Genomic DNA, 16,059 nt, shown 5'->3' with positions numbered 1-16,059 from the left:
AAAATAAAAAATGAACACAAAATCGAAAAAGGATCGGGAGGGGGCAAAGGCGCTCGTCAGAAGCATCCTGTATAGATAGCCTTGCCCCCCCCCCCCCCCCCCGATGTTGCCGCTGCTCCCCGCTTCCGCTCGTATAAAATAAAAAATTAAAACAAAACTAAAAAGTTTAGCAGCCCCGGTCCCCTCCCTGTCTCTCTCTCTCTACTCCTCCCATAGCTCCGCCTCCCGGCATCCTCAGCCCCGTGCCCTGCCCCTCTGAGGTCATCGCCGCCACTCCCCCACTCCGCCTTACCGGCCCGCGCAGCGCCTCTCACCTCTGTGTGAAGGCGCTGCACGGGATGGAACAGCTGATCGGTGATCACTGCTGCCTCCTCCGATGTCTCTCTGTTCTTCCTGGGCCCGCCCTCCTCTGATGTAAGTTACCTACGTAGATAACTAACGTCAGAGGAGGGCAGGCCCAGGAAGAACAGAGAGACGTCAGAGGAGGCAGCAGTGATCGCCGATCAGCTGTTCCATCCCGTGAAGCGCCTTCAAACAGAGGTGAGGCGCGCAGGCCGGTAAGGCAGAGGGGGGGTCCGGTGGAGTGGGGGAGCGGCGGTGACGACCTCGGGGGGGGGGGGGGGCGCACGGGGGCGGAGGATGCCAGGAGGCGGAGCTATGGGAGGAGTACAGAGAGAGGAAGGGAGGGGGACCGGGGCTGCTAAACTTTTTAGTTTTGTTTTAATTTTTTATTTTATACGAACGGAAGCAGGGAGCAGCGGCGAACTTGGGGGGGGGGGGGACGCTTCTGATGAGCGCCTTTGCCCCCTCCAGATCTTTTTTTGATGTATGTTTATTTTTGTATTGATGCAGGGGGAAGCGGGGAGCCACGTGTTTGTGTTTTTTTTTTGGTTGTTGCTGTTTTGGACGTTTGTGGCATGCGCAGAGCAGCCAGCATAACGCTTGGCTGCTCTGCGCATGCTTTAGGGTCCGATTACCGACGGGGATTACGAATATTTGACACATTGTACTTTTCAATACCGCACCGAACACGTGCGACTTGTTTTTTTGGTGCATGCTTTGTTTTTTCAAATTCGTTAAGGACTTTAACGTTCTGAATTTTTTTACGTATGGTTGATGCATCTGGGCCTCAGTTCTGGTTCTCTTAGGAATGTAACGGGCCACTGAGCAGACCAGAAGGGTGTGTGGTTCCTCACCTCAAACAGCCGACCTCTGCGGGCTCTCTGCAGTGACACAGACAGGCTGAAGCTGAAGTTATGCTCCTGTTCCGCATCCTTTACTAAGAAGCCAGAGGGACATAAGAAACAGCCACTCCTCCCACACTGCAAACCAAGACAGGCAAAGATTCAACGACAGAGCAAAGCAGCTGAGGATCATGAGAAATACTGCCTCTGCTACTTAATCTCATAACCTCCTCCTATAATGGTCCATGCAGCAAGAACTGCTATAATTTAATTACCTTAACAGGTTTGAATTGTGCCTTTATGGTCCTCAAACATCATGAGCAGTTACCTTTTTCAGCCAATCCAGGGTGACGATGGGGATCCCGCGGGCCAAGGCACAGAGGAACTTGACGGTGCGGCGCACGCGGTCGGTGACCAGGTGTGTGCATTCATATACGGATTCTGCCAGCTCCCCGCCTAGCTTACATACCACCTGTTCCCCATCTTCATCAATCACCCCCGTGAACATCACCTGTGGAAGGGAACAAAGAGAAAACAAGGGTATAGGCAGACCCTAATTGATGGTGGGAGGATATTAAAAGAGACAAGGAGGGTACAATAGAGTCCCCAACTTGCCAGAAGTGTAATCAGGGTCAGAACTCATTTTTTCATGCATTTTGGAGTTGTCCGAAGGAGGTTCTTGCTTGACGTCGGTAGTTATTTGACTAAGTTGCTAGGCCGAGTAGTGCCATGCTCTCCAGTTGGAATCTTGCTGGATAAATATGAAGTCTTCCATATTTCAAATCGCTCAGGTTTTGTTTGTTTGAAAGGCAGGAGCTATAGGTAAGAGAATTATCCTGGGGGTCTGGGTGGGGGAGGAGGCCCCCTCCTTCTGGGCTTGGAGGAATCGCAGGCACGCATTAATGCTTTTGGAGCGTCAGTACGCCAGGTGCGCCCCCAAACGCCTGAAAGTGTTTTGTGCAGTGTGAGATGTGTACATTTGGTCCTTGCCACACAGAGCCAGGAGTTTGATTCTTAATCCAAATTGATTTTTGTGCCTTGGTGGTGGTGCGAGGAGACTCTTTTCAGAAAGGATGAGCTGATTTTGAGGACTCGGGTTGTATGTAGTGAGTATGGTGAGAAGTGCACACTTCCGCCTTTCCCTTTTTTTTTTTTTCCTTTCTAGAATATGATTTATGAGTTGTTGTTTTATTGTGGGATGGGAAGAATTCCTGTAAATGTGTTTGATGACTAAATATTTTGTTTGTAATTCATTATGGGGGAGAAAAGCTATGGTTTATGCATCTGACTGGTTGTTTCTTATGTTGTGTCATCAATAAAATTGTTGAAACATAAAGAGAGACAAGGGGGAATAAGTCAAGGACAAGAAAAAGGAACATCTCACTGCATTGGTTCAAAAACAGATTTCTTTTTGTTTATAAGGATCCTTAAGTTTTGCAGAATTCCCGTTGTTTCCTGAAGTGCTACCAGTACAGACTAACTATGGCTACGAGCCAATTGTCCATCTATGAATAGAAAAAGTGCCTGCTTTTCTATAGATGTGCAGCTATGATGGCACTTTGAGAATACTCTGGGAGCTGACAATATTGGTTGTGATTGTTGAGAAATTGTCTTAGACATTGTCAGTAATGAACATGAATTGAGATGAGAGTGTAGATGTCTTTTAGACTGAGAAAAGCTAACCAATCACTCTGATGAACACCTTGAACTAAGATAGGCCAGAGCGCTCCCATTTTCTCTGGAATGTGAAAGAACCTGTAAGCAGACGCCTTTTGATCCAGTGGCAAAAGCTCCACAACTCTGTTGGATATGAGTGCATGGAGCTCTTTGGTTAAGAGTCTTACATAAGTGTACAGAATTTGGGGGACTCTCTGGCCCCTTTGTGGGGATGGAATTTGCTGAAAGTTTAGCTTGTAGCTCTGTTCTACAATTCTTAGCACCAAAAAAGCTATGGTGGTTGCCATGCCTCTCTGAAATGCAGTAGCCTGTCTTCTACTGGCAGGTATTCAAAAAATGAGGCTGGCCTTGCTGAGCGCAGCTTGGGTACTTGCTGGAACTTTGTATTACCCAGGCCTTTGGCATTGGATGCAAAGTTGGGTAGCTTGATGTTGTGTTGTCTCCACTGTGGGGAGAAATGTTGGAACTACTGCTGGTGGCATGGCTTTTTGTACAGGGGTTACTGCAATCTGTAAAACTGAGAAGTTTGGCTGGGTGGCTCAGTGAGCAGCTCATGGATGGTGGAGAATTATTTCTGACTTGAAATACAGCATCCTTCACCTTGTCTTCAAAACAAATTGTCTCCTAGACAAGAGGCATCTGCCAGGTTAATTGTGTAAGTCTTCATAGGCCAGATGCCCTGAGTCATGCACTTTTTGTGCCCTGATCATGACTACTGCCCTACAGGTACTATATGTGTCATTCTTGAAAATCTGCCAAGGATCTGGCAGGAGGTTCTGCTATTTGTTGAAAGAGAGTAATGGTAAAGATACTTGGAGGATTTGCAGTTGATGGGTTAAAGCTTTGCTCATGAGCATGGCCCCTTGGTAGATTTTCTTCCCTGTTGTGTCCAGGAGCTTCTGATCCTTGCCCGACAAAGTCAGTGCATCAGGCTTTTATGGCTTAAATAGTTTAAAAGTGGCTTCTGGTTCTAGACTGGTAGGCAACTAAGAATGGTGATGGCCCGATGCCAACAGGACCTTACACTGCAGTTCAAGTCTTCTTGTTGCTGTTGAGTGGAAATACATTATTGAGCTGGAGGGCTTGATGCACTGGAAAAGCTTTCACTTCCTTTGATGCGCCTAGAGATTACACAAGGCCCCTTTCCTATTTCAAGGCAGTGATAGTTCCAGGGACGATGCTTTTGAGATTTTTACTAGGAAATTTGGATGAGTGGTCTTTCGCCTATTACAAAGATAATACTGGTACTTGGATGTGGTGTGAGGAGGTTATACCTTTAGTATTTTCTCCAGACATGGGTTTAAGGTGGGCTACAGACAGAGAGTGAGTGTCATCTGAATCCTGGAGGCTGGGGTGTTGAAAGGGGAATCCCAGGGACGGGAAAAAGCCATTAAAGGTGGATACGACAGATGATGGGTGGATTCTTGAGACTCCCCATGTCGTTGACTTGGGCATGGTTGACTTTCTGTGCTGCATTTGCTCTTTGGAGGAGTGCAGTGCTGTCCTGAATAACATTTTGAAGAAATTGCAGGAGTCCATTGTGAGGAGCCTCCTGACCTGAAATGGGATCTGGAGTTTATATACTTGCAGGCTGGGGAGACAGCAGTGGCATTTGCCTGCTGGGTGGAAGAAAGTCAGCCCTTTTCAGAAGAATTGTGCCTTTTACTAGACTTCTGAAGGTGTCAGTTCCATCATTTTTTTCTCTCTTGGGTTTTCTGCAGGTGCTTAATGCCTTCTCTTCGGACTGCCTGGAAGTGGGTGTCCTTGGAGAACAGCATCCAAGCCAATCTTGTGGTATTGATGGGATTTTATAAGGACCTAGGTTTCTCCCTAGTCTGTCTGATGATGGGAGCATGAACAGAATTGCAGAGAAGTGCTTGTTTTGCTGCCATGATTATGCAGGGTGGGATGCTCGAGAGCATCAGATAAAGTGTCATAATCATGGTGTTTACTTCTGTGCTTTACACTGCTGGCACTTCTCGAGTTGTAGACAGCATTGCCCTTTTTCATGGATCATGTACTGCACACCTTCCTGGTCACGAGGAGCATTTTTTTTTTTTTTTTTTATGTGTCCAGATTCCCCTGTCCTGCTTATAATCGAAAGAGAAAAACGCCTATATTGCGACCCAAATCGGGAGATGGGCGTCTTTCTCCCGTGGGCGGCCAAATCGGTATAATCGAAAGCCGATTTTGGGCGTTTCCAACTGCAATCCGTCGCGGAAACGGGTAAAGCTGACGGGGGCGTGGTGAAGGCGGAACTGGGGCGTGGTTATCAGCCGAGGAGAGATGGGCGTCTTTAGCTGATAATCGGGGGGGGGGGGGAAAAAAGGCGTTTTTACCACGATTTTGGGTCACTTTTTTTGGACCCTTTTTTTTCACGAACAAGTCCCAAAAAAGTGCCCCAACTGCCCAGAAGACCACTGGAGGGAATCGGGGATGACCTCCCCGGACTCCCCCAGTGGTCACTAACCCCCTCCCACCAAAAAAAAACCACTTTAAAAACTTTTTTTCCAGCCTCTATGCCAGCCTCAAATGCCGTACCCACCTCGACAGCAGAATGTGTTCTATCCTGCGACAGCCTTTCCCTGGTTCTGATGTGGCTCTCGGGTGAGTGTGACACCTTTTCTGTTATGCGCACTGCAGAGTCACATCAGCAATGCATTGTGGTGGGTGGTGGGTATTGGGCCCCATGATTCCACTAGCTTGTGTTAAATGCTCACGATGTTAGTAGTTGGTAGGCTCTACTCCCATGGTGCTTTTCCCTCTGCTTACTGGGTCAGAGCGTGCCCTGTTGTGTTTCCGGTAGTCCATGAGGTAATGGCCGTTTTTGTAAGCCAGTTTTAGATCCCTTTCATGTGTTAGCCACGTTACAGAACTTAGTTCTTACCTTGAATGTGGCTGAAAGAGGGCATTGTACAGCATTCTGCCAGCTCTGACCTACTGCTCATCTCAGTACCAGGGAGACTCGTTGCCAATGGGGCACAACCTCTGATCTGCAGTTAACTGTGAGTAAGCGTGCTTATTCCAATAAAGGACGTTTTCGGAGAGATTAGTCTTCAGGTGTCAACTGGTGTGCCAATGTTATATAGCAGCAACAAGACCTAGAGGCCTGCGTGTATGCAGGTCCCTGGAGCATTTTTAGTGGGTACCGCAGTGCACTTCAGCCAGGTGGACCCAGGCCCATACCCCCCTACCTGTAACACTTGTGCTGGTAAATGGGAGGTCTCCAAAACCCACTATACCCACATGTAGGTGCCCCCTTCACCCCTAAGAGCTATGGTAGTGTTGTACATTTGTGGGTAGTGGGTTTTGGGGGAGGGGGGTTGGGTGCTCAGCACCCGTGGTAAGGGAGCTATGCATGTGGGAGCTTTTTCTGAAGTCCACCGCACTGACCTCTAGGGTGTCCAGTTGGTGTCCTGGCATATCAGGGGGGCTAGTGTACTACGAATCCTGGCCCCTTCCATGACCAAATGGCTCGGATTAGGACGTTTTTGAGCTGGACGTTTTTAGTTTCCATTATCGCTAAAAAAACATAAACGCCCAGCTGAAAAACGTCCATTTTTTCGAAAATACGGTCTGTCCCACCTCTTCATGTACCCGTTTTTGGACATAGATGTCCATGGAGATAGGCGTTCGCGTTCGATTATGCCCCTCCACAGGTACCGGTCCAGAGCTTGAGGGGTTACCAATTTAGGAGCCAGAAAACACTTGTCTGGGTCCCATGGAGGAGTCTCCTTCGTTGCTGGGAATGCTGACTGCCAGTTTATTTATTTTTTGTTCTCTTTGTGGAGAGACAGAAATCTTTTACACTATAGAGCAGTGCTTCTCAACCCAGTCTTTAGGGTACACCCAGCCAGGTTTTCAGGATATCCACAATGAATATGCATGAAAGAAATTTGCACACTGAGAAGGCAGTGCATATTCATTATGGATATCCTGAAAACTCGATTGGCTGGGTGTGCCCCAAGGAATGACTTGAGAAGCACTGCTATAGAGTGGCAGGGGATCTTGCTCAGTGTGATAATGCCCATGCATACTCATGAGAGCCAAAAAAACAGCTTCCTCGGGCTTGGGAAGAGCACTTCACACCAGGACCATTAGTGTGCAACCAATGTGCCTACATTTTGCTTGTTTGGAGAAGAAAATATTCTCAGCCCATCCAGCTCGCAGCAGGAGCCACTGGGCCCAACTTTATTCCTTTCTTCCCCCTTTATTCTGCACAGGGCACAAATCCATACCGGTGCCTTTCTTAAACTGTTCCCATCCTGCTTCTCCCCCTGTATGAAGTCCTGTGGCTGATAAGCACAAAGTGCAGTATTTTGCCAGAGCTACTGTCATTTCTGGCTTACTTTCTGCCTTTCAAAGGTTGCCATACCTTAGGTACTGCTGGTTCCCTGTTAGCTGCAGGGCTGCTGCTGCTGCCAAGTGCACGGCAAGTGCGACGGGGGGTGCTCCCCTCTTGGGAGGCTACAACTTCTGCATCCTCAGCTTTGTCTTCAGAGGAAGCTGTGTTCTGCTTTCGCAGCCTCCGTCCAGCTACCAAGGACTCCTGGGAAGAAGTGGCAAGATCTTGATCCTTGAAGAAGAGGAAAGGGAGGGAAATAGATTTAGAATCTGCAAAACGTCTGTAAACTTAGTAAAAGATCAAAAAAGCTGGCCAAACATCCTACTTACAAATTCAACTAATACATGAAAAGTAAGCTGTAGAACCAGTCTCCTTTCCATTGCTCATATTTTATTTATTTATTTAGATTTTGCTCACACCTTTTTCAGTAGTAGCTCAAGGTGAATTACATTCAGGTACTCTGGATATTTCTCAGTCCCAGGAGGGCTAACAATCTAAGTTTGTACCTGAGGCAATGGAGGGTTAAGTGACTTGCCCAAGATCACAAGGAGCAGCAGTGGGATTTGAACCGGCCACCTCTGGATTGCAAGACCGGTGCTCTAACTACTAGGCCACTCCTCCACAGGTCTGATCTCGTCACCCCTCTGGTGGCATGACACAACTGGTTCCCCATTCCTTATCGCACTGCCATAGAGAATCCTATTAATTAAAGTACACAGCTTAAACTTACATTGGGCCTCCAGAGGGAGCCAATGCAGTTCATCAATGGAGACTCAAGCTAAGGAGGTGATAGTGAAAAGGAAGGGAGTAAAGACATACTCCCTTCCTTTTCACTATCACCTCCTTAGCTTTTTCTTGTATGTTTCAACTCTCCACTCCATGTTCCTCTTGCCAACACTTCCCTGTTTTGTCTTCCATCCTTCCAACTCTTTCCCTACTCCTCCCTCTCTAAATCAGAACCTCATCCATATTCCCTCTTTTTATTCTCTCTGCGAACAACCACTCTCCATTACTGCGCTCCTGCCTCCTTCCCCCTGCAACCTTGACATGTTTCCAGCCTCTTCCTCCTTCCATGCATTGTCCTCCTCCCTCCCCAGCATCTGCTGCCCCCTGCTTCTCTTCACTCCCCACATTCTCCTCAATCTCCCTCCCCCTCAATCTCTTGTGTTCCCTGCTGCAGCAGGATAACTGGGGGTTACAAACACATTGTTAGTCTTACTTATTTAGTGGCGAGGAGGACTGTGGTCCTGACCCTTTATAGGGACTGGGACCCTACAGTTGTGAAGTGGGTGTTCAGTGCTTTAGCTAATTGGGATTTAGAATGGAGTTGGGACCAGCAGCAGTGAAGGAAGCTGACCAGAACCATAACAGTCAGTGGCCTACTGAGAGGTCAGCGCATGGCTGCTGATTTGTATCTATGCATGTAATGGAGTCAAACTAGGACTTGACTGATCCATCCTACTGGAGGAACTGGTCAGACTTCTCTGTAAAGCAATGGAGAAATCTACTTCCTGTCCTTTTCCCCCTCTACCTCCTCTAGGGTTCCCTGGCACCAGTATTTTGGGGGGCTTCTCCTTGTGGAATAAGTGTTGTTTGGGCAGTGTTGCCATGTCATAGCATATATACCCTTGGTCTTCACTCTCTGTCCTCCAAGGCCACCAACTGGTCAGGTTTTCAGGATGACTAATGAATATGCGTGAGAAAGATTTGCATGACTACTATCTCTATTGTACACAAATCTCTCTCATGGATACTGTTTAACTCACAATTTAGAGTGACAGTCTCTATCCTGTTATCATTAATACTAATCCCAAAACTGCTAACATCACAGTGATGTTAGCAGTGTGTACAGTGTTTAAAGCATTGGCGGGTACACGCAGAGTTGGTATAGCTTAGTATTTACATGTATTAGCTTAGGTCATTGGGTTTGTGCATATTATTTATGTAAGTTCCAGCGGACACGTTGAACACTGTTGTATATGTTAGTATGAATGATTGAGTGGATGTTTTGTATGTAAACTTGGACAATGCAATGTGATTTAAAGGTGATTAAATAAGAATAAACATGTTGGGAGGAAGTGACGTCGGAGCTAGAGAATGGCCACTTAAGAACGGAGCTCCATTGGAGTCCAAATAAAAGTATATTAATCCCCGAGTCAGGCGGAAAAAGACTGCAAAATACTGAATAGCGCTACTTGCCAAACATCGATGGCAGCGAGGAAAAAGCTATCGCAATTTAAATATTCCACCGTGAAGGCCGGAACGAGTCAAAGTGGCGCTCAGAGAGTATCGACACGAGGCGCGAAAATGGCGCCCGAAGAATCGGACTCGGATATAGACCACGAACTTGCAGAGCCTGGCGACATGGTGGCGAATATGAAAGAGATTTCCCGCTGGTTTAAGGAAATGAAATCTGATCTGGTAGCAACCCGAAAAAGTATACAAACGGCCTGCATGCAGAGGTGAAAGAAATCGGAGGTCGAATGGCAGAAACAGAGGAGAAGGTAGAAGCGCTGACGGAGGAGATGGGCACGATTCAGGCAGGTTTAATGAACGAGCAGCAACAAAGGGAAGAACGAGAATTAAAGACTTAGAGAATAGAACACAGAGGTGTAACCTGCGAATTAAAGGAGTTCCTGAAGATGAACAATTTAAAGATACAGTGGTGGTGGTGGTGGTGGTGGTGAAAAGAGCTCAGTGAGTATATCTTGCAATCTGGTGAAGGAGCAGGGGCAGATCAAGAAATAGCTATCAACATCGATTGAGCACACAGAAGCTTGGTCCACAAAGAGGGAATTTACCCAGGGATATCGCTGTGTGCTTCCATGAATTCGTGATGAAAGAGAAGATCTGGAAAAAAGCTAGATATCTTGGAGAGAGCCATTGGAAAGGATGCAAACCACACATTTACCAAGACCTGGCAAAATTGACCCTGCAAAAGAGATGTGGATTTAAAGAAGTCACCTCCTATCTACAGAAGGAAGGATTGAGATATATAAGTGGTTGTATCCATTTGGACTCCAGGTCACAGTAGGAGATAAATCTCGCAGGCTACTGAAACCGGAAGGATCCTGGAAGACCCTGACAGAAATGGGATGTACAAATGTACCAGATGAATTAAGATCAACATCAGGAAACCGCCAAGGAGGTGGCAGCAGGATTACCTCGAGCTGGGAGAAGGTGGACAGAACAAAACAGAGATCTCCCCAAAAGGACAATGGAACCTGAATCAATAAAGAGACTGAATTCTTCATTTTAGGAAAAAAGTACCAGAAGCAAGTGGTATTGTATGAAAAAGTTCTGCATTGTTATGAGTTATGGTTGTTTGTTAAGGGGTTGAAAATCCTGCTACTGTGGGAATAATGGGGTAGAGGAATGAGGAGGATTGATGAAGGGGATACATGTGGCATAAGACAGGCCTCTGGCGAAGACTAACTTCCTCGGAGAACAAACTGGCTGGAGGGAATGTGGGCCAATTAACGGGGCTAAGGGGGGGGGGGGGAAGGCGGGAGGAATGGGGGGAATTAGAGTGGGATCATGGAATGTTAATGGCTTAAACAGTCCGGGAAAAAGAAGTATAGTGTTTCGGGAATTAAAAAGATTGAAATGGGATGTGGTAATGTTACAAGAGACACATATACGAAAACAGGATGTTTCCTTAATACTGAATAAAGGTATAGGGGAGGGCTACTCAGTGGAGGACCCGAAAGGGGGTAAAACAGGGGGACTAATCATTTATATTAGGGACGGCTTGCAATTTGTAAAGGAGGCAGTACATAAAGACAAGGCGGGGAGGTGTATAGCATTGAAAGGGAAAATCCACGACACACCTATCACATTTTTTAATATATACAGTGGTGGAAATAAGTATTTGATCCCTTGCTGATTTTGTAAGTTTGCCCACTGACAAAGACATGAGCAGCCCATAATTGAAGGGTAGGTTATTGGTAACAGTGAGAGATAGCACATCACAAATTAAATCCGGAAAATCACATTGTGGAAAGTATATGAATTTATTTGCATTCTGCAGAGGGAAATAAGTATTTAATCCCTCTGGCAAACAAGACCTAATACTTGGTGGCAAAACCCTTGTTGGCAAGCACAGCGGTCAGACGTCTTCTGTAGTTGATGATGAGGTTTGCACACATGTCAGGAGGAATTTTGGTCCACTCCTCTTTGCAGATCATCTCTAAATCATTAAGAGTTCTGGGCTGTCGCTTGGCAACTCGCAGCTTCAGCTCCCTCCATAAGTTTTCAATGGGATTAAGGTCTGGTGACTGGCTAGGCCACTCCATGACCCTAATGTGCTTCTTCCTGAGCCACTCCTTTGTGCCTTGGCTGTATGTTTTGGGTCATTGTCGTGCTGGAAGACCCAGCCACGACCCATTTTTAAGGCCCTGGCGGAGGGAAGGAGGTTGTCACTCAGAATTGTACGGTACATGGCCCCATCCATTCTCCCATTGATGCGGTGAAGTAGTCCTGTGCCCTTAGCAGAGAAACACCCCCAAAACATAACATTTCCACCTCCATGCTTGACAGTGGGGACGGTGTTCTTTGGGTCATAGGCAGCATTTCTCTTCCTCCAAACACGGCGAGTTGAGTTCATGCCAAAGAGCTCAATTTTTGTCTCATCTGACCACAGCACCTTCTCCCAATCACTCTCGGCATCATCCAGGTGTTCACTGGCAAACTTCAGACGGGCCGTCACATGTGCCTTCCAGAGCAGGGGGACCTTGCGGGCACTGCAGGATTGCAATCCGTTATGTCGTAATGTGTTACCAATGGTTTTCGTGGTGACAGTGGTCCCAGCTGCCTTGAGATCATTGACAAGTTCCCCCCTTGTAGTTGTAGGCTGATTTCTAACCTTCCTCATGATCAAGGATACCCCACGAGGTGAGATTTTGCGTGGAGCCCCAGATCTTTGTCGATTGACAGTCATTTTGTACTTCTTCCATTTTCTTACTATGGCACCAACAGTTGTCTCCTTCTCGCCCAGCGTCTTACTGATGGTTTTGTAGCCCATTCCAGCCTTGTGCAGGTGTATGATCTTGTCCCTGACATCCTTAGACAGCTCCTTGCTCTTGGCCATTTTGTAGAGGTTAGAGTCTGACTGATTCACTGAGTCTGTGGACAGGTGTCTTTCATACAGGTGACCATTGCCGACAGCTGTCTGTCATGCAGGTAACGAGTTGATTTGGAGCATCTACCTGGTCTGTAGGGGTCAGATCTCTTACTGGTTGGTGGGGGATCAAATACTTATTTCCCTCTGCAGAATGCAAATAAATTCATATACTTTCCACAATGTGATTTTCCGGATTTAATTTGTGATGTGCTATCTCTCACTGTTACCAATAACCTACCCTTCAATTATGGGCTGCTCATGTCTTTGTCAGTGGGCACACTTACAAAATCAGCAAGGGATCAAATACTTATTTCCACCACTGTATGCTCCAAACATAGGACAAGGGGGGTACTTTGAATCTTTGCGGGAGGAATTGGGATCTTTTGTTGGAAGGACAGTGATTGTGGGAGGGGACTTTAATTTCCCAGTCGAGGCGATAGATCACTCTAAAGGAAGCGGGGAGGAGAATACCCGGATGAAAAGGCAATTTCTTAAATTAATGAGGGAGATGGATGTGGTGGATGCGTGGAGATTACAGCACCCTGGGCAGAAAACGTTTACACACTACTCGCATGCGCAACAGACTTATGCTAGAATAGATGCACTTTGGTGTAGGCGGGCACTTTGGGGGAATGTAACTGATACGGAGATTGAAAGTATACATACATCAGACCACGCTCCTATATGGATGGCATTGAGCGGCATGGGAAACAGGGGTCGAGGTACAAATTGGCGTCTTAATGAATCTTTGTTGGATGGGGAGCAGGAGTGTAAGGAACTGCAAGAGGTCATTATAGAATATTTAGGTCTCAATGATACAGGTGAAGTCTCAGATGGCACCCTTTGGGATGCACTAAAAGCAGTGGTGAAAGGCCATCTAATAAGTAGGGGTGCCAGACGGAAGAGAGAGGGATTGGCTAGAGAGATAGAGGTGTGCAAAAATGTAGCCCAGTACGCAGCGGACCACCAGCGAAAGGGAGACCCTAGCAGTTTAGCAGAATTGCAGAAATGGAGAACAGAACTGCAGAAGATACAGGTAGTAAGAATGGAATATCATAGAAATCTCTTATGACAAAAGTTTTATGAATTTAGCAACACAGTGGGTAGGTTAGAAATCTGCGTCACCGGCGAGTTTAGCATACAATTATGAAGATAAAGGGACCAGGGGACACATTATTACATCAGGATGAGGAGATAAAGGAGCAATTCATGAAGTACTATAAAGGATTATACTCTAAGGAGACTAGGGCCACCACGACAGAGATACGTAGTTATATTCAAGGGTTGGGGTTACAGAAGATTACCGAACAACAAAGGGGGGAGATGGAGGCGACCATCACCTTGGAGGACATTTTAACCGTCATTAAGGGGTTAAAAGGGGGAAAAGCGCCAGGATTAGACGGCTTTACAGCTAAATACTATAAAATTTACGGTCAGGAATTAGCTCCGCTACTAGTAAGGATCGGGAATGCATGTTCTAAGGACGGAGCACTACCTACTAGCATGTATGAAGCAGGGATATCGGTATTGTTAAAGCCGGGCAGAGATCCAACTGTGTGTGGATCTTATCGTCCGATACCCCTGATAAATACAGATGTCAAAATACTAGCAAAAGTGATGGCCAATAGACTGAAAAAAATTTTGCCACATATCATACATGAGGATCAATTGGGATTTATTGAGCATAGACAGGTAGCAGACAACATAAGGCGAGCGCTGAATATCATCTGGGGGGCACAAAGGAGGGGGGACTCGCTGACAATGTTCACGGTTGATGCCGAAAAGGCATTTGATAGGGTAGAGTGGGACTACTTGTGGGAGGTGATGGTGGAAATGGGGTTTGGGAGAGCATTTGTTGGTTGGGTAAAAGGGCTATACAAGTCACCGGTAGCCAGGATTAAGATTAATAGAAGTTGGTCGGAACAATTCACTATTCAAAAGGGAACACGACAAGGCTGCCCACTATCGCCACTGCTCTTTGCCATCTCGATAGAACCATTAGCGCAGAAAATTAGATCCCAAGAGGATATTAAAGGGGTCCGGATGGGAGGCAGAGAGCATAAGGTAGCACTATTTGCGGATTATATTTTATTTTATGTAGCATCACCCCTCACAACATTAACAAACATAGTTAAAACACTTAAGAGTTTTGGGGACTTATCAGGATTTAAAATTAATATCAATAAATCTGAGATTATGGGGGTGACAGGCAAGGAACAGCAGATTAGGCAGATGGAAGAAAAGTTTTCTTTTAAAATGACAGCCACAAAGATTCATTACCTCGGAATCTGGATCCCGGTAGAACTAGAGAAGTTATATTTCTTGAACTATGTACCTCTGCTTAAAAATATTTGAGAAGATCTAAATAGATGGAGGAAAGGTGAAATTAGGCCTTACCTGCTAATTTTCTTTCCTCTAGACCCTCCAGACCGGTCAAGATGCTTGGGTTATGCATGCCTACCAGCAGAGGGAGACTCAGAACACTAACTTCAAACTGAGTACATATAACCTGTGCCTAGCCATCTATCTCCAGTATACGCTTAGCAAAGCAGAAAAAAACAGACAAAACAAAACAAACCCCTGGAACAGTAACTCTAAAACTAGAACAATCCCTGTACCTGGAAAACCAACAGTTAAACACCAACAGTGTGCTTAAACAGATGAAACACCCAGGCATCCCACTCTGTAGAATATTAGAGTCAAAGAAATCTCTCCGATCATACTGAACATGAAATGAACAATCATAGCAGAACACGGCTCAAAATACTTCTGATAATCGACACAGCTGAAAAATACTTCTGATAAGAGACAGGGCGGGCTCTTGACCGGTCTGGAGGGTCTAGAGGAAAGAAAATTAGCAGGTAAGGCCTAATTTCACCTTCCTCAGCAACCCTCCAGACCGGTCAAGACGCTTGGGAAGTACCAAAGCAGTAGACAAATTAAGGGTGGGACCCACGAAAAGCAGAAGACAGCACAGCCGCTCCAAACCGAGCATCCTCTTTTGCCTGCACATCAATTCTATAATGCTTCACAAAAGAATGAATGGTCGACCATGCCGCCGCCTTACAAATGTCTTGCGGAGGAATAAAACTACTTTCCACCCAGGAAGCGGCTACCCCCCCGAGTAGAGTGTACCTTAAGTACCGAGGGGACTGCCTGACGCTTCACCAAATACGCCGAGGCAATAGCCTCCTTCAACCATCTAGCCAGAGTCACCTTGGAGGCCGCTTCACCCTTTTTGGGACCTCCAAACAAAACAAACAACCTATCTGATGCTCGAAATTCCTGAGTTCTGCTCAAATACGACTGCAAAATGCGTCGAACATCCAACTTAGCCAAACGACGTTGAGAAAGATCACCCGACCTATCCCCCAACACTGGCAAGGAAATCACCCGATTTACATGGAAGGAGAATACCACCTTCGGAACAAAGGAAGGAACCATCCGTAAAGTCACTTTCTCCTTAGCAAAAGACAGAAAAGGCTCCCTACAAGACAAAGCCGGAAGCTCTGAAATTCTACACGCCGAAGCAATGGCCACCAGAAACACTGTCTTCAAAGTAAGATCTTTACACGTAATGGATGCCAACGGTTCAAACGGAGGTCCTACTAGAGCCTCCAAGACCAAATTCAAATCCCAAGGCGGAACCACCGGACGACGAGGCGGCAGAAGCAACTTGACTGCCTTCAAGAACCGCCCCACGTCCGGCAAAGCCGCCAAGGAAATTCCCT

General features: G+C 46.5%; 1 protein-coding gene across 1 annotated transcript in view; it reads right to left on the bottom strand.

Moving 5' to 3' along the window:
- MDC1 (mediator of DNA damage checkpoint 1) overlaps positions 1-16,059 on the bottom strand; it is a 62,467-nt gene that overhangs the window by 4,634 nt on the left and 41,774 nt on the right. The window contains exons 14-16 of the mRNA XM_030197424.1: positions 7,237-7,437; positions 1,513-1,695; positions 1,197-1,322 (exon numbers count right to left, since the gene is read on the bottom strand). Coding sequence (XP_030053284.1) covers positions 1,197-1,322; positions 1,513-1,695; positions 7,237-7,437 — 510 coding nt within the window. The remainder of the gene's footprint in view (positions 1-1,196; positions 1,323-1,512; positions 1,696-7,236; positions 7,438-16,059) is intronic.

This window comes from Microcaecilia unicolor, chromosome 3 (assembly GCF_901765095.1).
Source record: "Microcaecilia unicolor chromosome 3, aMicUni1.1, whole genome shotgun sequence".
Lineage (NCBI taxonomy): Eukaryota > Metazoa > Chordata > Amphibia > Gymnophiona > Siphonopidae > Microcaecilia > Microcaecilia unicolor.
The sequence above is the reverse complement of the archived record's forward strand: the minus strand, read 5'-3'. Positions and strand labels throughout refer to the sequence as shown.